General features: G+C 38.9%; 1 protein-coding gene across 1 annotated transcript; it reads left to right on the plus strand.

The window, feature by feature from the left end:
• Positions 1–1,172: 1,172 nt before the first annotated feature.
• Positions 1,173–24,630, plus strand: DGCR8 (DGCR8 microprocessor complex subunit). The gene is made up of 14 exons (XM_074606954.1): positions 1,173–1,331; positions 6,950–7,948; positions 8,397–8,559; positions 9,488–9,630; positions 10,360–10,642; positions 12,349–12,546; positions 13,398–13,499; positions 16,396–16,494; positions 17,738–17,820; positions 18,974–19,074; positions 19,519–19,625; positions 19,848–19,975; positions 20,393–20,506; positions 20,829–24,630. Exons 2-14 carry the CDS (start codon positions 7,226–7,228, stop codon positions 20,910–20,912), a joined length of 2,328 nt encoding a protein of 775 aa, XP_074463055.1. The 5' UTR covers positions 1,173–1,331; positions 6,950–7,225; the 3' UTR covers positions 20,913–24,630.
• The last annotated feature ends 1,023 nt before the right edge of the window (positions 24,631–25,653 follow it).

A 25,653-nucleotide genomic window follows, 5' to 3' on the forward strand; every position in this document is an offset into this window, starting at 1 on the left:
AGAGAGGTGGGGGTTGGTCTCTTCTCCCAAGTAACAGGCAATAGAACAAGGGAAAATGGCCTCAAGTTGCACCAGGAGAGGGTTAGATTGGATATTAGGAAAAATTTCTTTACCAAAAGGATTGTCAAGCATTGGAACAGGCTGCCCAGGGAAGTGATGGAATCACATCCCTTGAGGTGTTTAAAAGCCGGACAGACGTGGTGCTGCAGGACATGGGTTAGTGATGGTTTTGTCAGTGTAGGTGGATGGTTGGACTCAATGATCTGAAAGGTCCCTTCCAACCTAGATGATTCTATGATTCTATGTTGATTTCAAATCAGTACAATAATGACAGACAAGAGAAGGAACCCTGTAATTTAAGTGTATTAAGTGTATCAATAAAAGCTACTATAGTTCTCTATTCCAGGGGAAAAGCAAATTATAAAGTATTAGAGCAAATTAGAACAGTAAATGTTCATTAACCCTTTAGAAGTAACTTCACATAAATTGTGTAAGATGTTTCCTGTAATTATTTAGGAATTGTCTAAACACTACAGTCAGATTTGGGGCTTATTCTGTGAACTGCTTGGTACATATGGCATGAAATATGGGCCTACTTTGATTTATCCTTTGTAAGTAAAATACAGTTTGAAAGGGTAACGCTGCAGTTGTGCTGCTTAAAGATACATAGCAGCGTTTGTAGGAAAACATGGCATCTTTTCTTCAGCTAGCTAAAGACACGCGTAGGGGCGAAAGCCCTGAGCGGCCCTTTCCGCAGGCGCCGCGCCCTCAGCGACAGCGGGGCGGCCCTGCCCGCTCCCTCAGCCTGCGCCCTCCCGACTCCCCTCAGCGGCCGCCTTTAACGACCTCCTTCAGCACCGTTCCTTGCTGCCAAGGACTCCTCCCACCGGCTGGGGCGGTGACCAGCTCGGGGCCTCCCCGCGGCCGCCCGCCACCGCGGCTTCCCCCGGCACCAGACAAAGGAGCCCGGCCCCGTCACGGCCGGCCGCGCCCTCCCGCCGCTAAGTCCCGCCTCCGCCTCCCTCTCATTGGCCTGCTACTGTGAGGGCGTATGCCTTTCGCGTCGCTATTGGCAGAGCGGGTTAACATGCCAGGGAGTCCACCAATGGCTACGGAGATTTCAAATTCGTGACAGAAGCGACTGGGAAGGCAATTGGCTCGGCGAGGGCGGAGTCCCGCCTGCGGAGACCGGAGCGGCTCGGAGCAGGCGTTTAAAGATGGCGGCAGCGGCGCGGAGTTGGGGGTGGTTTTTGTGAAGTGGTTGTGTTTGCTTTCCGCCCCCTCCACCCCCCACTCGCGGAGGAGCGGCAGGGACACCGGGGATGGCTCAGGTGGGTGCTGGCGCCGTGGGGCGACGGGGAGGGTGTGCACGGGTGGGCCTTGCGCCGCCGCGCGGGCAGTAACCCCTCCGTCCCCACAGGCCGCGGCGCCTGCGGGGGCCGTTCGGCCTGCCGCGCTCCTCGCCGCCGGTACTGTGCGGCCGCTGCTCCTTCGGGAGCCCTGAGGAGCCTTTCCCCGAGCAGCGGAGGCGAATGCAGCGCCAGCCTGTCGCTCCAGCGGGTGGGGGGGGCTCCCTTCCCGGTGGAGGTTGCCGTGAGGCTTCTCCTTTGCCCCCGGCTGGAGCGTCCTTCCCTCAGAGGTGGTGTTTTGTTCTGTTTAGAGTTTTTTTTTGGGGGGGTGAGGGTGGTTTGTTTTCTTTCCCGCCCGCCCCCAGCCGCCTCCCTTCTCGCTCCCGCCGTGAACTGCATTTCAGGGTAGTAGAAGGAAAGGAAACGCCATGTCTTTCTACCCTGCAGCGCACCTCCTTGTCAGTGGGGTGATGGGGAGCATCACCTCTGGCGCCAGTTTCTACCCGCATCGTGTCTCACAGTACGTGTGTGTGTCTTAGGGTAAAGGGAGGGTGAGAGGGAGGTTTTCTGCTAGACACACCCGTTTGTACAGGGGAGAAGACCGTGTGTCTCCTCCTCTGCAAAGTTAGGAAGAAAAGGCAGCCCTTCATCAGCGTGTGGGATGGCCATTCACTTTTTCCGGTTCTGGTACGTTGTGATGGTGAAGATAAGGTGGTGTGTCTGTCCGTAACTCTCAGGATTCTTTTTCATATGTTCCTTCTATTAAAAGTGAAGTATGCTTACACCTTCCTTTAAATTATCTTGTTCAGTATTGAAAAGGTTTATTCTTCTACCTTTCTTCACCTTTTTTTGGCTGGAAAAGTAGAAGTCTCTCTTTGCACCTCTTTTTCTTAGGCTTTTGGTTTATCTATAAAGTCCGTTTGCCCACTGAGAGGGTGGGACCCCCAGCATTCAGGCATCAATCCCTCCCTCATAAACTGGGATTGAGGGCTTGCTGGGTGAACCCATTCAATTTCTTTACTCCCTTAGGTTGTGAGTTGCAGATATTGGGAGTTAGATCTCTAATTTTTCTTTTGTAAGCATACATCTTTTCCCTTCTGTTTAGGTAACTAAACTTAAGGGTTCCTATTTTTAATTCTGGATGAACAGTTAGGTCACTAGTTCTTCTGGGCAGGACCTTCTGATTACCAGGATTATTTTGCTTTTTTAGAGAATGAGGGGAATTTGGTTTCTTATGCCTGTTGTTTTTCTTTACAAGTAAGAAACTATTTGTGATGTGAAAATAAGAATATTTTTTTCTTCTTCCTAGGCTCTGATTTGCAGATTTTCAAAAAATGGTTTCCTGTTTTACACAATTAATTGAAACAGTCTAAACCCTCACAGAAAACTGGTCAAGCTGTAAAAGCAGCGATGGCTTTGACATTTCTGAGGGTGCCTTTCCAAAATTAAGTACTCTGCTTGTTCTGAAATGGGATGAAATCTTATAAAGTACATAAGTTCTTTAGCCTTGTCTGTATTTGCCACTGATAATGTTATGGTTAACCCATGACTACCTTTTCTTAGACTGCCTTCATGACTTAAAGTGTTGTTTCCTTCAGAATCTTTCTAGTCTAAAGCTGATAATGAGAGAAACAAGTTCTTGTATGTAGTAAACTTACAGAGTATTTTTCTTTTGAGACTTCCTGTCCTGGTTTAAACAAATTCTGTCCCCTTGGTTTTGGGGGTTTTTTAGTGGTTGATAATAAATAGGGTTAGCTATTTTGAGGCCTGTATGTATCAAAAAGATACAATAGGTATAATAAAAAGATGGTAAATGATTATGAGCCAGTAATCACTTTGATAAGAGTTAAAGCTGAGCGGGTCTTTAAGCATGATCAATGCCTCTTGCAGCTCTGCAGAGCAGAATTTCATTTGGAGCCGGAGGATGAGGAAGACACTCTATTTGGATAGAAACATGGAGAGTTTGCTCTGAGCCACTCTTTCTTTTGGGATTCACTGAACGTGTAGTAAGCAGTTTCTGACAAGGAATCCAGTTGCTTTTAAAAAGTGACTTTTGAAGAGAGAATCTGTGGTATGCTGTTCCTTGTTTCTGATTGCAGCTACAGGTATTCATGAAGAAGTTATGTTCTTTATTGAACTCGCTTGTAAAACTGCCAGCGTGCTGTACAGTGAAGGGATTTCCTCTTTGAGTTTGGGCAGTGCTGGTTGCAAATTTTAGGATTCTGTCTTTCTCCTGTCTTGAAGAGAGATATGCTTTTCTCTGTGTACTTCCGCCCCACCACCCCCATCTCTCTGTTCTGATTGCAGGAATGGGCAGTGGTGCTTATTAAACAAAGAAGTGTGTGTTTGTTTTTTTTCTTTCTGCCTTCACAGAACATGTATAAGACAACCAAGCCAAGACATTGCTTTTAGTTGGGCCTGTGCAGTTTGCTACATTACACTTAGATGTCTACCATCTATCTGTTTCTCTGAGTTTACTTTGTGACATGAAATGCTTTCAAAATATGAGTGAGCAATTAAAAATGTGAAATTACCATGTATTGGTAATCTGCAGAACACGAGCTTTGCATTGGTGTTTCCAGCAGTTCATCCAGAGTTCCTTTGCTGTTTTGTACTGGCTGTTCCAGCTGTCAGTGGTGTTCATATCTTTTTGAGGAATCCTTATGGAAACTGTTGATGGAACTTGGTGGAGCCCTGGAGAATAAAATCTGTTCTTTCAGGGCAAGTTAGTTAAGCATGACAATAGGCAGACTAACTTATTTTATATTCTAATATTACATAACCTAGTATGCCAAGTCTGGTTTTATGTATAATATGTATAAAAAAAAATCCATGGTTGTTCGATTTCCTTGATCTAAGGTCTGTTTGGATGATTTTAACCTACAGGCTCATCTAATTTATCCTTTTAAGTTTCATCCCTCTGTCTTTGTTTTTAAAATACCTGATATCTAAGGGAAAAGTCTTTATTGGCTCTGTGTGGGTTTTGGTTTTTTCTAGACCCTGACATAAAGGGCATATTGTAACACTGGTTGGCAAGAAAGTAGATGGGAATTGGACTTGTGGTACTCTACTTTTCCCTGGCTTTTTGTAGCTTATAGGAAGGTATTGTAGACCAGTGTAACTGTGGAGCTGCCAAACTCTGTTATCTTACCCTAGGGATGTGGCAGGTTTATGGCTAGAAATGCAGAAGCTAGTTTAAACTCATCTTGGTACTTTTTCTGGCCACAGTACGTGTACTGATTAGTAGACAATCCCTGGCAGTGATTTGGTATGCTATTCATTATTCCAAGGCCAACAAGAATTTCATTGTTAATAGTGCTTGAATATAATGAAGACATCTTTTCCACAAAGAGCGGAGGTGCAGTATCAGCAAACTGCCAAAACTAGGCTGGTAGTATTAATTTCTTGTGTTTTGACATTGGTGGTGTTAAAACACTCTTAAGCGTAGGAGCAGGACACAACTTGGGGATGTGGAAACTGCATTGACGATCATATCTTATGACTTGTCAAAAATAGTCTTTCTAGTTGGACCAGGTAGCTCCTCAATCATGTGGGAAGGTAGTGCTCTTTCAAATTCTACTATACCAATTTCAGTTTTTCGTTTCTGTGTAAAATAGGTCTGTTGGCTCTTTTAAAGAGCCTTCTGAAGACCCTTAAAGTGGAAAAATTAGATTACTTAAGCATTTGGTTTCCAGGAGTTACTGAATTTATACTATGACTTTTGATTATTTTGTTCTGTATTAACAATGAAGACACTAATGATTTATTGTGAACCTAATAATTTGTCATTCACCGTTTCGTATTTCTTTAATCTGAAGATGAGAAAGGGGGAAGGTTATTAGACAGTATTTCGAGGGGTATTCTGTATAACACTAGGTGTTTCGGAACCTGTTGAAAGAAGAAGGAATTGATCACTGCTCAGGTGATTGTATGATCATCTTGTAGGATGGAATGGATTTAAATGTGTAAAACAAGCGGTTCTATTGGTGGATGAGCTGTTTTTCATTCTGGAAGATACTATGCTTGTATCAGAGAAGATGGGATTATTTTAGAGCTTTTATTAAAGTGGAGTATTTTTCCTTGGTAATACTCCAATGCATGTCAAGCTCAGTGTCTTGAATGTGATGTGTCAGTTTTGAATATTTAAAAAAAAGCCAAACAAAAACCCACAAAATATGAACTACTCTGCTGCCCCAGAAAAACTTTATTGCCACATCACTAAAACAAGAGTTTGCTCTGTTGTATATTTTGCTTTCTTCCAGCTCCCAGGTAGGTAGCTTCTGTATGCTGTTGAATTTTAATTGCTCCCATTATGCCTCCTGTTTCCCAGCTTCCTGCCTTGCCTCGGTTGGTGTTTGCACATTGCTGTTGGTTTGTTCTGTCTGGGCTGGTGTAGAGATATATTAGAGAATTACATTTGGCTTCTCTAAGTCCCTCAAGACAACCCAGGTGTTCTGCCCTGTTGCCTTCAAATGTTACACAGCGATACTAAGGACTCGGAGCTTACCTTTCTAGAATACTTGAGTAGGCTTTCCCTACTGCCGGGAAATACTTTGAACAGAGAAAATTCAGCCAGCTGTCTGTCTCAGGCAGAGTAACACTGCTTTATTTCTAGCTAGTAGGAAGATCTAAGCCCAGTTTGGGGTGGTATGGAGGGACTTGGAGAAACCAAAATAGCAGGTAAGAAATTATGCTTCCTTTCCCCAGGTGTGTATAGTCCTGCACAGATGATGAAAGTATAATTGAAGGAACCATCACAGACATGGTAGAAAGAACCCTTTTAATGTAAAAAACGGGGGGAAAAAAAAACCAAACAAAAAACCAAAACCAACAAACACAAACCACACACCAGTCACCTCCTGTAAAATTTCCTATAGCAATTGCATATTTTTGCCAGGTTAAATTAACTAAATAAAATATTGGTTTGTAAATGCCTTCCAGAATTAATGTGAGCTTTATTGCTACGTATCTAGACCTGAATTCTTCAGACATAACAAATACGTAGTCCCATAATAGTATGGAGTATAAGATCAAACGTCTAGAGAGTCATTTGATGTGAGTTCTTAGTAAATTATGACATTTCCTGTTAAAACTTCCTCTGAGAATTCAAAAATATCTAATAACTTAAACTTTCAAGAAACTATAAGACCATAGTTGTTAAAATCTTGTTGGTGTTGCAGATTGTCTTTAACCATAACCTAATTATCCTTCCTGCTGTGCGGGTAAGTATGGCTTGAATACCAGGTTGTTCTAAATCATAGAAGAATCCCCCCAAGATGTACAGTTTTTAGTCTGGTCCCTACAAATGCCCTTAATGCCCTTCTTGCTAACCAAGCAGAGAGAGTCAACAAATCATCCAGGCAAGTACATGTTAACAAATTCTTGTGCTAGTGTACAGATCAAGCAATAAAACCAATCTAACTTCAGCCTCATTCAAAAGGGTATCAAGACATCCTGCTTCTCTCACTATAAAAATGTCACTCCTACTGGAAGTTTATGTTGGAAGGAGTGATGTTTTTTCTTTTTGCCTGGGATGCTATCTCTGTTGGTTTTTTTTTTTCCTGTGACAAAGATCTCTTTTTTTTTTTTTCTTCTTGTAGGTTGAAAGAAGAAAGGGAGACCTGCGTGTCCAATGAAGATGCAGTCTTAGTCTTCAGCTATTTAAGCTGAATGCATTGTGATTTCCAATAATTGAGACAGTGATTCTGAAAGCTGTCTACATTAATGAAAAGAACAATGTAGTCAGCTTAACTGAATCATCAGTGTTGCATATTGAATAGAACATGATAAACCAATCTTGATGGACTTATGCATGTTAGGAATATAGATATAAACATTTATTAAAGCATTGTTTTTTAAAAACAGTAGTTTTAAAAATGGAAAAATATGAAAATGTACCACCCCTCCCTAAAGAACCTGCAAGAGAAATGAATGTGGAGAATCATACTTGTCCCCCACCTCTGCCGCCTAATGAACAGCCTCCACCACCTCCCCTGCAAACGTCCAGTGACGCAGAGGTAATGGACGTTGGCTCTGGTGGTGATGGACAGTCAGATACCCCTGCTGGGGACACGCACAGTATCTGCAGAACACAGCTTCTCACAAAGGGATCTGCCTGCTACAAAAGTCGTCTTATAATAGACCCTAACAATAGTGACCAAAGCCCAAGAACTGCTCGTCATGCACCTTCAGTTCGCAAGTTCACCCCAGATCTTAAGTTACTTAAAGATGTAAAGATTAGTGTTAGCTTTACAGAAAGCTGCAAAAGCAAAGATAGGAAAGTTCTGTACACTGGAGTTGAGCAGGATTATAAGGCAGATACAGATTTTGGTATTAATAATGTAAATGGGGATTTGCATGTTTGTCCTTTTGGTGGTAGTAATGGTAAAGCTGTAGGAATAGGGGGTGAAAATGATGACAAGAAGGATGATGAAAATGATATTGATCAGGAAAAGAGAGTGGAATATGCAGTTCTGGATGAGCTGGAAGATTTTACCGACAATTTGATGGAAATAGATGAAGAAGGAGGAGGGTTCACATCTAAAGCAATCGTTCAAAGAGATAAAGTGGATGAAGAAACCTTGAATTACTCATATGAGGTAAGTAAATCCACAGAGTTTTGGTGGGCAAGAGGTTTCCAAGTGGCTAGAAAAAAATATGTAAAGATGTTCACTGAAAAAGTCTCTTCTACAAATGTGCAGTACTTGAGTAAAAATACAGAGTTTTTAGAGACAGAACATTGGCTGAAACCTTTCATAAACTATGTTGGTCAAACTTCTGAGTTGTGTGTCAGCTTCTATAGTCTTGTTTAAAAATAACATCTAAAAGTCTTCTTATAGAATTGCAGCTCACTTTATCATGAAAAATATCAGTTCTCACTTATGAAAACTTATTTTCTTATTTTTCAGTATTTTTTACTGGGATCATTGGAAATTTCTAGTTTTTCTCTTTATGGAAGTACATAGAGAAAATGTATACTTTTTCTTTGCAAGGGGAAAGGGAGATTAGTAGACTCAGAAGGATGGTGTCTGATGAAGTCTCTTTCAGGATGACTTTGATAATGATGTGGATGCTCTCCTGGAAGAAGGTCTTCGAGCACCTAAAACAAGGAGACTAGAAAATGAGAAATATGGTGGTGAAAGCGATCACCAGTCTGATGGAGAAACAAGTGTGCAGCCAATGATGACCAAAATTAAAACTGTACTTAAAAGTAAGTTTAATGTTCATCAAATATCTATGATTTCTTCTTTTTGTATGGCTTATGTCTGTAGGACAAAAGTATATCAGCAAGTGAAGTTTAGGAAAGCAATTCTTGTGAAATAGTTAATATGTTACAGAATTGTATTTGAAGGTTTCTTACTATCGGATATGAATTTTCATGTTCCTCAAGAACAAAGTTGATTTTCTGGGGAGAAGTGCTCTTGATCTTCCTCTGTTGTATGTAATGGGAATGTATTTTAGTGTGTGGATTTGTGGAAAAATTGTGAAGAATGTTACTTCGGTGGTGGGGCAGTGAACAAAGATGATCTGTTCTTTCATCTTCAATACCGCGAAACTCCTGGAGACTGTGGTCACTGTGAACGTCTTCCTACTTTAGTTGTATAACTTCTGTTGTTGAAATTGCTCTATGTGAAGTCTTCATGCATGCAATCCTGGGTTAAAAAAAAATCATTAGGAAAGTCACTTTATTTATCAAGTTTCATTGTGTAAATGTTTCAAATTACTAATAAAGAAGAACTGAGAATATGAACCAATCCAGAAGAATGTAACCGAAAATAGTCTGAATTATAATTAAAATTTGAACATGCTCTAGAGGAGTATTTTACACCTTCATTGTATTCTGAAATAAACAGAACAGAAAATTCACTGCTGAAATGAACAGATCAGTCCCTATAAAAATTCGGGCTACTACTGCTTTTCAGTTGAAAACATAATGGAATCTGTAATTTTGCAGGATTTAATGTGGGTTAGAAGCATATGCGTTTTGATTAAAGCAAAACAAAATCTTTCTACAAAATTTTTAGTCTTGTTTCAGTGTTATTTTATCTTTTGAGACAGAAAAACAATCAAAATAAAAACGTTGGTTCTTTTTCTTGTGAGCAGTCTATCCAAGTTTAAAGAGATTCTTTGCTTTAAAGGTCGTGGCCGCCCTCCCACAGAACCTTTGCCAGATGGATGGATCATGACATTCCATAACTCGGGCATTCCTGTATATCTGCACAGAGAATCTAGAGTTGTTACCTGGTCTAGACCTTACTTCTTGGGAACAGGAAGCATAAGGGTGAGAGCTGTCAGTTATTTAAATACTTACTGAGATCTAAAAATTAGATATGTTCCTGCAAACAGTTGACTATTTTTCTATTGTAGCAGGCTTCTTTCCAGTGTTAGATTTGAAGTGCTTGCAAAATAAACTCCTTTTTCTGAAAATATATGATTTTTCTTATCATGGTTTGTTTTTCCACTTTTGCAATGAGTTTGGATAGTTAAAGTGAATGAGATGGTCTTGTTTGGTGCCCTTGTTGTTCTAGCATATGGCTGCCAAATGTTGGTTTTATTCCACCATGAAATGTATTTAGATAATTTAGTTTTAGCTGTAAACTAGCCTGAGCTGTGGTTTATGGTCCACATCTACAGAAGTAAGCATGTGATGTACATGAATCCAAGGAATCTGCAGAAATCGGATTTTTGGGAAATTTAATCATGGGCTTAAACCCCAAGAGAGCTCAGCGAATTTTGTGAAAGCATGTAGTATTTGTCTGTAATTGAACAGAATATAACTGCGATCTAAAGCAGCAAACACACTTTGAAGGGTAGTGTCAATGTTATACAGTGTCAAGGTACCGTAGGAGTGGACGTATTCAGATCTCGAGTAGAATAAGATTGCTGAGCAGAGAGACACTTGAGCCTGGACTAAATAAAAGTAACTTCCATCTTATTTACATGTTTTGGTTTTGAGTTTTGCTTTTCGTGACCTTGAGGTACTGAAACCTTCTATATTTTATATTTGCAGAAACATGATCCTCCCCTCAGTAGCATTCCCTGCTTGCATTACAAAAAAATGAAGGAAAATGAGGAAAGGGAACAAAACAATGATATAACCCCAAATGGGGAAGTATCACCTGTAAAGCACCTAGATAAATCATCAGAACTGGACTGCCAAACAGAAGAACCAGACTCTACTGCTGCTGATTCTGGGCCTTTAGATGACAAAGACCCCTCAGGGGGAGATGCAGCACAAGGAGCCTTAGGGCAAGTTAAGGCCAAAGTTGAAGTATGTAAAGATGAATCTGTAGGTATGTATGGAAAGTGGAGTCTTTTCTTGGTTAGAGTTGGGGTAACAGCATTTGGGTAACAGCATTTGGGATAAATATGCTTTATTCCAGACTTGGCAACTGAATAATACCTTGCCTGAGATCAAGTGGTCTGTTGCTTTCTGCAGTTTTTCATATGCAGAGATCTGGAGAAATAGATCCAGTTTTATGAATCAATTTTGATTTTAACAGGAGGAGAAACATGTAGTGGAAATCTTTGCTGAAGACTTGAGTATCCACATGCAAAGATTTAACATACAAAAATGTGAAAACTTTGGAAGTTTAATCCGGTAGACTTACCTCAGTTTACGAATCAATTCACTCGATGCGTACATACAAATTGCTGTTGTCAAGTGTGTTTGTGTGACTTCGTTAAATAGGCTTTTCTATGCAGTCTCTGTATTGGCTGAATTGTAGCTATTTCAGTATGATCTCTTAAGATAAATGGTGCAGTTAAACTATATTTGCTTATTTGCACAAGCGTAGCAGAATAAGTTATGTAAAAGTAATTGCTCTCATGCAAGGGGATAAAATGCTTCATTATCTTATTTATGCAAGTCTGATAGCTTTTATACAAAAAGCTGTCTAAAGATGTGATGCCAAAATCAATGCCGAACTTACAGAGGAATTTAAAAAGCTCATGTGCCCGTTACCACAGCTAGGTACCTGAGAGTATCATCCATGTAAACTACTGCTGCTCAGAATACTGATACGGGTTGTGGGCTACCACTTACCTTTGTAGTGTTCAACTTGTCCTTGTTGTTACATGGCTCCTGTTCAGTCAGAAAACCATGCCAAAAGATTTAAAAAAAAAAAAAAAAAAAACAAACAAAAAAACCAAAAACCAATATTTACCAGCAAAACTAAAACCAGTAAGCACTTATTTTCTACGTGAAGTTCACCTGTCTATCTCTCTCTCTAAATAGGATCTGTTCTGTATTACTGAAAAAAATACTGAGTGATCAAGTGTAAGCGTGACTTGCATTTGGAATTCCTTGTGGAAGGAAACAATGCCAGCAGCTTGCTTCTGTTTCTGTACATCTTGGGATGCTACTCTTTATTTTTGCTGATTATGTCTGCAGAAATATCCTGTAAAGGAGAAGCGGCTGTACTTCAAGGGAGGGTGGGGAAGGTATTCTTTTAGTAGTCTTTATGTGAAAAAGAATGTATTAAATTCTGTTTAGAGGCCAACAGATATTCATGGAATTCATGGAGCATCATTATATAGTGTGTCACGGTATGCTGTTTAATAAATAGGCAGCAATAATCAGTTTTGGCTTCAGGAATAATAGCATAACCGCTGTTACTCACTGTATACCTTGCTTCAGGTAAGTTGAAGGTGAATAGGTGATTAAGTAGAACAATTACTAGTGTTTTGTTACAAATTGTGTTGGGTATTATGCTGGTTAGGGCTTAGGAAAATCCTCAAGTGACAGAATAAAATGTTCTTTTTTTTGTTTTGTTTTCCAGTTTGCACAAATGTTTTGCATTTGACCCAGGAACAGGAAATCTTGTAATTAGTTCTGTTACTATAAAATAACATCTTAACCTTGCGTATGTGAACTAAAGCCGCTACTTTTGCTCCTAGTCTAAAAAAATAGTTGTAACATATTTAAAACAGTGGAAATAGTGAACTTTGTCTGCTTTACCACTGAGCAAGCATTGAGTAACTTGCTTGTGTTTCTTAGATCTGGAAGACTTTAGACGCTACCTTGAAAAGCGTTTTGACTTTGAACAAGTTACTGTAAAAAAATTCAGAACCTGGGCTGAGAGACGGCAATTCAATCGTGAAATGAAGCGGAAGCAGGCAGAATCCGAGCGGCCTATTCTGCCTGCCAATCAGAAACTCATTACCTTGTCTGTGCAAGATGCACCTACAAAGAAAGGTTAGTTCGTCTACCTGGAGTTCAAATATTCTGTATCAAAGACTAACTTCAGTTCTAAGCTTGATTTGAAAAAAAGAAAAAAATAAAATACTGTAGTAAGTCCACTTTCTTCTTGTTCTAGAATTCTGTGTTTGTGGATCCATCATATTACATAGAAAAGGAAAAATACTGTCAAAGATACTTCCTATTAAAAAGAATAATCCCTAAATGAAAGGATTTTTGTTTAAGGCTGCAGTCCTGGTAACTGGTTACTACCTTCAGCTGCTTGTTACTGTTGGTTGTTAATGAAAACCCTCCTGCCTCATCACTCAGTGCTACTGCCTTCTCACTTCTATACCAGTTCTAATTGGTGCCAAATTAGGGACTGGTTACAAATCCCAGATTGATCTAGGTTAAAACCTACAGTTAAAAATAGAATATTAAAGCAGTTTGATGTAAATGGAGTGGTTCTGGCTTGTGGATTTGAAGTGTATGTGCCTATTATTAGAAGGGAGATAGAACATGTGGTTAGGAGCAAATTAAATTCTAATTAATATTAGCTGCCAAAAATGCTGTGTGTAGAGGTCCAGAGACCGTGGGACTGCAAACATTGAACACAGAATATTTGATTTAGCTCATAATTAATGCATTTCCAGTTGTTCATAGAAATTTCTCAAACTTATTTCTCAATAACTTTTCAGAGAAAATGGACTTTAAGGTCTGAATTAGCCATGTCTGATTCAACAGCACTGCGTTTAATTTGAGCAGGCGCTTACCCCTTGTAGCTTGTCATTTATTATTTGTAGTAGAAATTGTCTTTTGAAGACTGGAACTACTTAGCTATCTTCCCCTCCCCCTCTCTTTTTTTGTAGAATTTGTCATTAATCCCAATGGGAAATCTGAAGTTTGCATACTGCATGAATATATGCAACGAGTCCTAAAGGTTCGCCCTGTTTACAATTTCTTTGAATGTGGTAAGTCTGTTAAGTTTTTTAATTGACCACGTGTTCTTTTGAAGGGCTTATGTCATGCTTGGATGTCAAAAAAAAAAACCCCAAAAAAACCAAAAAACCCAAAACAAACAAACAAAAAAACGATGGACACTTTTCCTAGGGGATGTCTTGAAAGTCTATTGTGAGTCAAATTCTAGCTAGGAAACATTTTCTGTATCTTAAACAGTGGCTCTTGAGGATAAGAGAGATATTATACTTAAAATAACAATGTGGCTTTTCGCTTGGAAAACTATGCCTAAGCGAAAATGGATTTAACTCACTTGCATCTAAAAAGATGCATCAGTGAAATACGGGCAATTACAGTTTTGCTGATTGTACACAATTAATATTTGATTAATTTTCTTATCATTGTTGTCCAGAAAATCCAATTATAAGGCACACATTGTCTTATTGAATCACTAGAATGCTGGAAAAAAAAAAAAAGCTAGATGCTAAACCCAAATACTTTCTGAAGGCCTTTGATTATGAAGCGGTTAAGAACTCGAAAGATTTCTGCAGACACACATGTACCCTCTCTAAAGCTGCAATAATTTGAGATATTCCTGTGGTTTTGTTCTGTTCTGGTTTTCTTCCAATTAACAAAAAATACAGCAGATTTTTTTTAGATATGTAGAGTTTTGAAATCATTTGCTGTATGTAAATCCAAGTGACTGTACGTTATGATTGTTATTTTATGAGGGTTCATATTTTAGTCCAGTCATCCTAAGAGAATTGTCTATGTATAAATTGATGTTAAAATGCAAATGGAAACCAGCAATGGCTACGTAGCCTGTTTTCTCTTGTGTGAATATTCTCTAAGGTCATTGATAAATTACAATTAACGTTAGTAGAGACATTACTGGTTAGGTGCTGATTGCAAAAAGTTCATATGCAGTTGGTAGGAATTGATTTGGTATAAATGTTGACTATAGAATCATAGAATCTTCATGGTTGGAAAGGACCTTTGAGATCAAGTCCAAACATACACACACAAAAAAACCCCTACAATCTCTGCCACTAGAGCATGCCCTGAAGTGACACATCTAGATGTTTCTTAAATACCTCTAGGGATGGTGACTCAACCACCTCCCTGGGCAGGCTGTTCCAGTGCCTGACCACTCTTTCAGTAAAGTAATTCTTCCTGATATCTAATCTAAACCTCCCCTGCCGCAACCTCGGACCATTTCCTCTGGTCCTGTCATTATTCACTTGTTGGCCACCTGGGCACACTGCTGGCTCATGTTAAGCTGGCCGTCCACCAGCACCCCCAGGTCCTTTTCTGCCGGGCAGCTTTCCAGCCACTCTTCCCCAAGCCTGTAGTGTTGCTTGGGGTTGTTGTGACCGAAATGCAGGACCCAGCACTTGGCCTTATTAAACCTCATACAACTGGCCTTGGCCCATCGATCCAGTCTGTCCAGGTCCCTCTGTAGAGCCTTCCTACCCTCCAGCAGATCAACACTCCCACCTAGTTTGGTGTCATCTGCAAACTGACCGAGGGTGCACTCAATCCCCTCGTCCAGATCATCGATAAAGATATTAAACAAAACTGGCCCCAAAACTGAGCCCTGAAGAGAGACACCACTGGTGACTGGACACCGAGAAGATTTCACCCCATTAATCACAACTCTCTGGGCACGGCCATCCAGCCAGTTTCTTCCCCAGTGAAGAGTACACTTGTCTATGCCATGATTCGCCAGCTTCTCCAGGAGAATGCTGTGGGGGACGGTGTCAAAGGCCTTACCAAAGTCCAGACAGACAATGTCCACAGCCTTCCCCGCGTCCAGAAGGTGGGTCACATGGTCATAGAAAGAGATCAGGTTGGTTAAGCAGGACCTCCCTTTCCTAAACCCATGCTGGCTGGCCCTGATCCCTTGGCTGCCCTGCACTAGTTTTGCTCATGGCATTAGAAGAACGGGAATAGAAGTGTCATTCTGCTGGACTAAAAGTAACTTAGAGTTACTGAGACTATGTTGTTCCATGGCTAGTGTGGGATTTATGGGAAACGCTGGATGGATATCTGTTTGTGGGTTTTAAACAGCTTTTAATTTTATTCTGTGTCAGTGGTGTGAGAGGTAGTCTGGTAGTTCCTGACTTAGGCTGTTCTAAGACTATAAGGATGCTGGCACTCAGAAAAGCAAAAACTTGGGGAGAATTTTATTGTAGATAAATATTGTGGGGGAATGCACTTGATGTTTAATCAAGAATCTAAAGATGTTACATATATGATGAATATAACTGGAATTAATGTTGTGTTTTTTCCCTGTAATTTCCAGCCAGACTGCCTTATCTAGCTGCATTTGAGATTGCTTTACAAAGCAGTATAGCATATGTTCCTTGCATTTTTGCTTTTGGCAGGGTATTTTTGTGGGGTACCTCATGGAAGAGGAAGCAATAGCACCTTTTTCAGCAGGAGGCTTGAAAGGATTGAGTCCTGCAGTCAGCATCCAAGGAATTACATGTCAGGCATCTTAGTTTAATGTGGAATCTATAATTATTCAGAATTATGGTATTCCTATATATGCATTACATAATGTAGCTGGATTTCCAATATCAGAATGTGTATCTCCTGTATTGACACTGTGTTAGTGATGCAAAATCTATGGAAAAGATCACGAGCAATCTCTTAAAATTTAAAAGTTCTTAATTTGGAAGAATGAAGTACATGGTAGGTCTCTGTTAATGGAAAACTGTTAGTTTTTGCTATATTACAGTAAGCAATTCTTTAGTCTTTCTGAAGAGTAAACAATTTCCATCCCTCTTGAAGGTGAAATGAAGAAAACAAATCTTGATAGTGGTGGTATTTCATGTTTGTGATGAGTATTTTACATTGGGAGTTCTGAAAAGCTTTTTTTTTTTTCCTTTCCTCCTGCATTTCCAGAGAACCCAAGTGAACCTTTCGGAGCCTCAGTGATAATTGATGGAGTAACATATGGGGCAGGAACTGCCAGCAGCAAAAAACTTGCCAAGAATAAAGCTGGTAACACTTTTGTTCTTTCTTAATACCAACTGCTGAGTTGTTTATCTGTTTTCATTTCTGCTTTGAGGATGACATATTTGCAATAGTAAGTAGGAATCATTTTGTTAATAGTTAAAGAATGTATACATTGTGTCTTTTTGGTGAAAGCAGTAAATACTGTTGCAGAGACTTTTCTGACAACCCTAAATTCAACAGTGTGCTGGGATAGAAAACCATGAAGACATTTCAGATATTAACTTACATGTAAACTATTGATGTATACTGAGTAGCTGTAAGAGTGTTTGTCTCTAATGATCACACCAATAAGAACGTGTTGGGGGTTTTATGTTGATACTGTCACCTGCTATATAAACACCTGGTGTGTAGATTTTAGCAAAATATAAGTCTTTGCCCTTCTTTAAAACAAAAAAAACCCCTCAGGATTTTAGTTGATTTGGTTCTCTTTCAGGTAAAAAAAGAATTGTGCTAAACTATGTGATTATTGATTCCCAAGTACTTGTCTTCATTAATTAGTTCTAATTGTGTAAGTCTCTAATAAATATGCAAATAATTAAGATCTAAATGAGAGTGTGTCTGACACATTAGAACTTCTTACCAGTCTCCATATTTAAATGTCTTTAGCACAAGGATCAAGAAAAAAGAACTTCTGCAAATTTAAAGATGTATAATGTACCTGTGGTACTCTCTGCACTTGTGAAATATGTCATTGTAGCTAAATCACCAAAAGCCAGCCCATAATTGTGTCATTAAAAAAAGGTATTTTTCTGTTACAATTTGGGCAAATACCAGGTGTGCTTTTTGTGCATTCCTTGGGTTTTGAGTGCCCTAGTGACACAATACTGGGGTTCGGCTGTAACAACTAAGGGGTGATAACAGCTCTAATTTTAGGTCCTACGGGCTCTATGTCACTTTTAAAATGAAACTTGATTATCTTGTTTTTTTTCTTCCATAGGCATTTGCAAAAAGCAGTTTCTTCTTAATTTATATAGTTGTGAGATTTTCATTATTGACTTGAACAAGTAGAATTTTTTCCCCTTAAAGTGCAAGTGAATGTGCTTGCAAAAAAAAGATGCCCATCTTCTCTGTGAAGTTGCTCTGTAGTATGAGTGGATATTTCTAGGGCAGATGTGAGGCTTGCTTAAAGGGTGCTTCATTCTCCTGTTTTGGTGGTTTTTTTGTTTTTTTTTTTTTACAATCACAGTTTAAACTAAATGTAATCAAGCTGTTTAATCACTTTTTGCAGCTCGGGCTACACTGGAAATCCTTATTCCTGACTTTGTTAAACAGACCTCTGAGGAGAAGCCCAAAGACAGTGAAGAACTTGAGGTACTGAACTCTTGCTTGCAGGATGTCATTGTTGGAATCAATTTTTGAAAATGTTACACCTTCAATTTCAGAAATATTAATGAAAATTTGGAACGTTGTTTTCTCAGATGGAAATGTGAAACGCTTCCTTTATAGCAAGATCTATAGCAATGAAAATACTTGTTTTTCTCTTGGAACTGATCAGAAAATTTACTGTGATGCAGAGAGCTAGTCCCTTGTTGGAATACCAGGTCAAGTACTGAAGACCTGACATGTTCCAAGACACTAGACTGCCTCTGGCTTCCAGAATCCTCTGGTTGATGCTTTGAAAAGTTCAAAGCCAGGTGCTGTCTGTGTTTGTGTGATTGTCTTAGAAGTCCAAGTAAGAATTAAAAGTGCCCAGGCTTCTGAGATGTTTTCACTTAGCTGTGAAAGCTACTTATTGCCAGACCAGACAGCTAAAACTTCAGACTTTAAGCAGTGACTTTTGAGAAAATCAAAGGGGAAGTTTGTCTAAGCGGAGAGTGTGTGCTATGTTTTCAGGTATTGGAAATATTAAACAGCTAGTTCATCAGTGGTATGTTCGCTTCCAATTCAGCATGTAACAGACCATCAGGAAGGAGTAAAGGAAAAATCAGTGATCAGCCTGAAAGGAACGCTTTCATTTTAAGAAATATGACAGAATGAGTTGTTTGTACGCTTGCTTTAACTTAAAACTGTATTGTACATGCTACACTATTGAAATGGTTATTAAGAAAATGCAGATAACTCTTTCCATTGTTCTAAAATAAAACACAAAACATTCCAATAGCTGTTATGTCATCTTTTATTAAACCTCAGCATTTTGCTAAGTTCAATTTCATAATTGGTTAAAAAAAATAAAATAGGCTTGTCCTGAGGATGATAAAGAACTTATAACACTGTAACGTCTTGTATAATGTAAAATTGGAATTAAAAGAATTATCTAAATTTTTGTCTGCAAATACATGATTAGGTGTGGGAATCTTAATGAAGTTGGTAAATACCTTCATTATGGATTTTAGAAATACTTTTGAAGTATTAAGCACAAAGTAACAGAATTTGTTTAATGTTTCAAAGGAGAAATGAGGGTTAAGAACAGTATTAAGGTCGTCTTTGCACAAAAGCTCAATAACCCTTTTGAATTCCTTTGTAGTATTTTAACCATATCAGTATTGAGGACTCACGGGTATATGAACTCACCAGTAAAGCTGGACTCTTGTCTCCATATCAGATTCTCCATGAGTGCCTTAAAAGGTAAGGCTGCAGAAAAAGGAGCACGCGCTGCTGTGTGCGAGTGTGTGGGTCAGGGCACACCACTTGCTTGGTTGCTGGTACCCACAGTGTTTGTCACTAACGGTGACGTTGGTGGGCTGGCCACACTTCCTGCGCACACTGTGGCTGTAAGACTGCTTCATGCTCTATCTTCCTTTAATTCATATTTGCTGTTTATGCCTCTTGTCTTCTGAGATTAGGATTATTTAGTTGTGGGACATACAAATATATTTGTCTGTCCTTTATGCAGGCTTGCCTTTCCAGTCAACTTACTGATCTAGAAAAGAACTCTTTATTAATTAATGTTCTAAGATTTGTTATTAATATATGTAATTCTAATGCAATGACTGTCAAAGATAACTGCAAACACTTCAGTTGTTTGTGATTTTACTTAGTATATGATACTGATTTTTCTTTATGCTTAAGAAACCATGGAATGGGTGATACATCCATAAAGTTTGAAGTGATTCCTGGTAAAAATCAGAAGAGTGAATATGTCATGACTTGTGGCAAGCATACGGTGCGAGGCTGGTGTAAGTACAGTACTTATTGTGACCGCTGATCGGGTGAGCTTCCTCTTCTCCTGTTCTTGTTTGTCCATTCTGTAGGTGCTTGTTCAGTGCTTTATACGCTTGTTAGACGCTTATTCTACTCTTCTCTGGTTACCTTAGTTTTGAATAACACAAGTAAATATTGGTGTTCATCTAATTATGTAATGTGCCAGTATTCACACATTTTCATGATTATTTTTACAGGCAAAAATAAAAGAGTGGGGAAACAATTAGCTTCTCAGAAAATCCTACAGCTACTGCATCCACATGTGAAAAATTGGGGCTCTCTTTTGCGTATGTATGGTAGAGAGAGTAGCAAGATGGTTAAACAGGTGAACATGATTTTGCTTGATTGTAACTTACCTTGTGATTGTATTTTTGCTTCTGTATTTTTCTGGTTTTTGTTTTTTTTTTTTAAATTTAGTTACAACGAAGCTTTAATGGTATCTATTTTGGCATAATAGTGTTGTTCCCAGTTATGATAAAGGCAGTGTGCACTTGACGAGCAATTCTCGATTCTTCTGAATTGATTCTCGTACCTTGCTATTGCCAGGCTGTAAGATGAGTGCTGTCGTTGACGTCTTGCATCTTATAGGTTGAAGTTAAATAACCTCTTTAATATTTAACCAACTCATGTAAATATATGTTATTACTTAAGGAAGTACAACTATCTGCAACTTCTGCTCCACGTATTTTATTTTTTTATAAATAAAAGCTCATCTGTTGTTGCTTGTTGTTCTGTCAAATAGGAAACCTCTGATAAAAGTGTGATAGAACTTCAGCAGTATGCCAAAAAGAACAAGCCAAATCTGCACATCCTGAACAAGTTACAGGAAGAAATGAAAAAACTGGCCCAAGAAAGAGTGAGTATATGCTCTTTTGTGTTTATAAACAGGAAGAATGCCATGGGTCAGAAATGCCAATTATTAGAATTTTTGCAAACTTGATATTTGGGGGGGGGGCGGGAATAGACTGTACTTCTAGAGATTTTCATCCTCTCTTTTAAGTGGGCTTATAACTTAATTTTACCTACTTTGGTAAACTTATTCTGAACATTAAGACAAGTTAGCCTTTCACAAAGATTGACACATCAATTTGGCCAAAGTTGTTCAAAATTTTAAAATGGTGTGGTGGTGTTATAGTCTCTTTATGACTGTGTGGTGGAGTTTGTTTCATGTTCTTTAGGAGGAAACACGAAAGAAACCCAAGATGACAATAGTGGAATCGGCTCAACCCGGCAGTGAACCTCTGTGTACCGTTGATGTGTAATGAGAAAACTTACAAGTGGGGAGCAATAACACAAATGGAAGAACTAGATTTTCAACAATTATTTAAAGATGTTTGCTGCAGTATGCAAGATAACTTTTAAAATCCAAGCTGCTTCACTTATGCATTGTTCTTTTTGCATCATCAGGGCAATATTACTTTTTCCTACTTTCTTTTTCTTTTCTTTTTTTTTAATACCTCTGAGATATGTACATTTAAAGGATTGATCATAAAGATCTCTACTTGGGCAAATGCACAGAGGACAGGCATGTTCACACAGGATAAACTCAATCAAGCACTTTTTCCTGGAAAGCCATCCATGTTGTTTAAGATGGATGTGTTTTAAGGATGAAATTCAGAATATCTATGTACAGGTTGAAGCTGATATTATATATATACACATTCATATATATGTATATATAAAAGAAATCTATGTACATCTTCTTGTATGAACATGCCTAAAACTATTTTTGTGAAGAGTTTTGTTGCATTTCAGCACATAATAATATGCACTGATAAGACACTTTGGTGACAAATACGTGAAAGTGATGAGCAACGTTCCTAATGCCATAGGATTAGGCCAGTAATGCTGTTTCTTTTGTTCGGTTTTTTTTGTCTACTGCCAGGCTTAGTTTTTCGAGATCACAGTATGCAGATTTTTCTATTACTTGAAAAGAACAAGTATACCTGGTAGTGTTAAGAGTAACAGGCTGGATATCCAAAATTATTGGGGTTTATTTTAATTGAAAAGAGCCTATGTTAGTTTACAGATCATTAGAAAGGGGAAAAATATGGCCCTATTTATTTGATTAAAATAAAAACTGTAATTTGAAAGGCTGTTTTCAAAGTTTGGAGCCAAAACGCAGCTGATGATGGTTGACAGTCTAAAAATATTTTGCCAGTGAGGTGTTTAAAGACCTTCCACTCCCTTCTCCCAGCAATAAAACAATTTCTCACTTGTTCGGAGTCAGAATGCATCTGACTTGATCAATTAAGTCTTAATTTGCACCATATACATGAAGAATTTTAAAAACAAACAAAAACAACACAGCTCTGAGAAATCTGAAATAACTGCAGCAATTTAGGTTTTTTAAGGAGTTTTTGGTTTTACTTTTTTAATTACATTTTTAGCTTTTAAAGAAAAAGTGTAACTTCTGCAAGGAAAATTAGAATGTAGATTTGGAATATGACATAGAGTAATAAGTAGAATGAGACCATAACAGGTTATACTGATAAACAAGCAAATCACAAATATGCAACTATTATAAAATACAATCTTAGAACAGAGGCAGTACTCACCATGTCATCTGAGGCTTTATGAAACTAAGCACAGAAGAAAAAGTTCTGGCTGTAGTGAAAGCGCTGCTTTGTGGGTCTGGTTCCGTGCTGGGCGGTTGCAGTCAGTCTTCTTGTGGAACCGTTTCCACGGGTCCTTCAGTCGGCTCTTGCAGAAGGGAGCACGCACCGGAGTGGTGGGGCTTTGTGCACCCTGGCTCCTGCAGGAGGGAGAGCTCGACTCCTTGTCGCTGCTGCAGCTCCTGGTGCCTTCCTGGGCCAAGAGCTGAGGGCTTGCGGGGGGCGGTTGGTTTGATTTTGGGCCTTTTTGTTATGTTTTTTATTTTTTTTTACCATGTTACACATAGAGTGCTGCAGTATAATGAATTTAGTGCCTACTGGATTTTAACAATATTGGCATCAGTATTGTAAGACCACCTTTTAATTTTGCCCATTATTTTGGAAATACTTGGGGATTAATTGATATCTCAAACTAATGTGTCGCATATAATGTTTGAGCTTAAACAAGAGGAGTCTTGGAGTCTTACCTGTTTCTGTGTTTGAGTGATACGCTCAGAGGTCTCTGCAAATATGAATTCACCGATTTTTTTTTTTTTTTTTTATTATGATATTTAGCTTTTCAGTTCCATGAGTTGTAATCCTGTAATGACAGGATACGGGTAGTTGGAAGACTATACATAAATATTACTTAAAGAAGTGGCCTATCTAAAGAAAAGAAAAACAAAAAAACACTGCCTCTGCTTTTTTTGTATAGCTTTAATAAATCTCCATCTTTTCAAGGGTATCTAAAATTGGTGCAGTAGTGACAAGCAGTGATTACTGTTTGTCTCTCTTGTTATTGTGTGTTTTTTTTTTTTGTGTTTCCTTTTCATAAAGACAGGGCTTATATCTTCTATGCCTAAATGCATTACTCTTTTAGGTAGGTTTTACTTCAGCTTATGTGTTTTCAGCAGAAAAATCTGTACTTGGATGGCACTGTAAAAGACAAATCACCCATGTAGATCTTATTTTTCTGAAACGAGAATGTCAATGCATTTGCAGGTCACCTGCAGAATTACCCACAGATGCCTCGCTTACAAATTTGTTTCCATTCTTTTTAAGAGATTGCTGTATTACCTCAGTCTGCCACTATCAGAATCACAAGGTGACCGTTGCCCTTAACTAAAACATCCAGAGATTTCATTGTGAACCAAAGCCTAAACGTATATTATGCATTCTAAACAAAAAGAAACACAAAAAGATGGTATTAGACCTTGCTGCAGCCTTTAACTGGAGAGATGTCCAGAAAATAGCGCAATAACTGCTGGAACAAACAACTTAACTGCTGTTTCTCTCATTGTGAAGTATTCTTGTGTTTTAATGTTTACTATTGTTTGGAGTGTAACAGTCTTGCATTTGCACATAAGCACGAGCTGCTGTGATAGAGGATAGATCATTGCATTAACTTCAGCTTCTGCATGAACACTTACGGTGTGATTCAAGATGTATCCTAAACTTGTCTTGTAACTCTTGTGTGTTTTCTAGGTAATCGGCTGTAAAGGTTTATATCTTGATTGTATGAATGCATAAAACAACTGCTGCTTTTGTCACTATATTTGTTATTTATCCCTTCTGTATCCAGAGGAGGATTGGTATTTTTATGGGGATGGAGTGTATTTTTAAGAACTGTTCCATCCTTTGGGAATTAGAGTTTTGCTTTGCATATTATGTGCTTCTCGACAAAAGTGTGGTATATTGACTTTAAGGATTAAATTTGTGTGCATTCAAATCTTTATGGTACTGATGGAAAACTTACTGTGACTTCCAGTGACTAGTCAAATGCTACCTATTTAAACACCAGTCATCCAGCTTTTTCTTAAGTATTTATTAAACGAAACTGATGAAGTAGTTGGGTACTCAGAAGTTTGGAAAGACTATTATGCATAAACTTAACTGTCGTATGTAAACTTCCACTTTCCTGTGATGCTGTTAGGCTTTATACAAATATATTTGTAACATCCAAGTATTTAAAGCATTATGATTATCTTATTAATTCTCTAGACTGTACTTTGGTTCTGGAGTAAAATCCAGGAAGCGATAGCCTCCTGACTTGCCGTGGGAAGAGGTGTGAAGTGCAAGAAGCCATGCTGTTGTTAACCAAATAAAATGAGCAGTTACAGTATTCTGAGGTGTGTGAGACGGTGAGAACACGAAAGGAAACTCGTTGCCCAAGTAGATAACAGTGGTCACTGTATGAGTTGTGTTGGGTGCAGCTGCTTGATGCCAGTGCTGAATTGGTACAACTATAAAGCCTCCTTTTCACTGAGCCTCTGCTTGCTTTTTTTTCTGCACAATCATATAATCCTGTGTGTTTGGTCTTTGAGTACTACATGTGTATTTTTCAGACAATTAGTTTTGAGCAATAAAGTTTGATATTATAAAATGCTCCAGTGTGATCAGTATTATGATAGCTTAAGCATACTTAGAGAAAGGCACTTTATTCCTAAGGAACTGAGTGTTTGCATGGTTAGACATCACTTGGAGTGAAATTGAATTCAAACTTTTTCTTGAATTGGAATTTGTATTTTTACTGAACTGATGTCAGGTTGGAAATGACACAACCTGAAGGTGGTGGGTTTGGTATGTATTGCCACACAGCTGCCAAACTGGAAAGGAAGGGGAACAGCAAGTCTGTGTGCTGTGAAAGTAGATTTTTTTTTTTTTTTTTTTGTTGTTCCATCCTGTATGCTCCATGACTTTGAGATTTAAAATGGTTATTCCTTCTAACAGTATTAATGTCTGTTCTGTAGTGTGGATCACCATCCCTTAAACTAATGCTGGGTGCTGGCACCTGCACAGAGTGTGGATGAATCCTGACTGGAGAACCAGTTGTGCAAGGGCAGGAGCTTCAGCCAGGTTTGTCTTCACACCCAGTATGTACACTGGAAGCACCTTGAGCTGCTGGGCCTTGTTGTCACTGTGTGACCTGAGTGTCTGCAGTACTATGGTATGGTCTCGCATTACATACAACTGACTCTCAGCTGCACAGGGCTCTGAGTGAAAGGGTTGGGAAGACACTGGGAATAAGGCCCTTTGGTCTAGCGCAGAGGTTTAGTAGAAACACTGTGTCCAAAAAGTATACTTCTGTTATGAATGCTGAATAAGCTGAAGTCACACTCTGCTTTCTCATTGTTCAGTAACCACTGAATTGGACACTACCCTTCCATAACCGCATTTTCCATGAGGCTGAGGTTACCCTTTGTAAAGCTACTACAGGACTCTAGAGACCATTGTGATGTAGGAGGTGCTGGACTACAGCTATCCACGGAGCAGACACACTAACAGTATGAGAGGAAAATCAGCCCCTCTCAAAACCAAAAAATTTCTTACTTCTTCCTGCCACAATGGATGGCCCCAGCTGGTGTCTGTACAGTTAACTTGTGGCTGTACACTTTCACTGGGGAGGGTA

Source organism: Larus michahellis, chromosome 13 (genome assembly GCF_964199755.1).
Source record: "Larus michahellis chromosome 13, bLarMic1.1, whole genome shotgun sequence".
NCBI lineage: Eukaryota > Metazoa > Chordata > Aves > Charadriiformes > Laridae > Larus > Larus michahellis.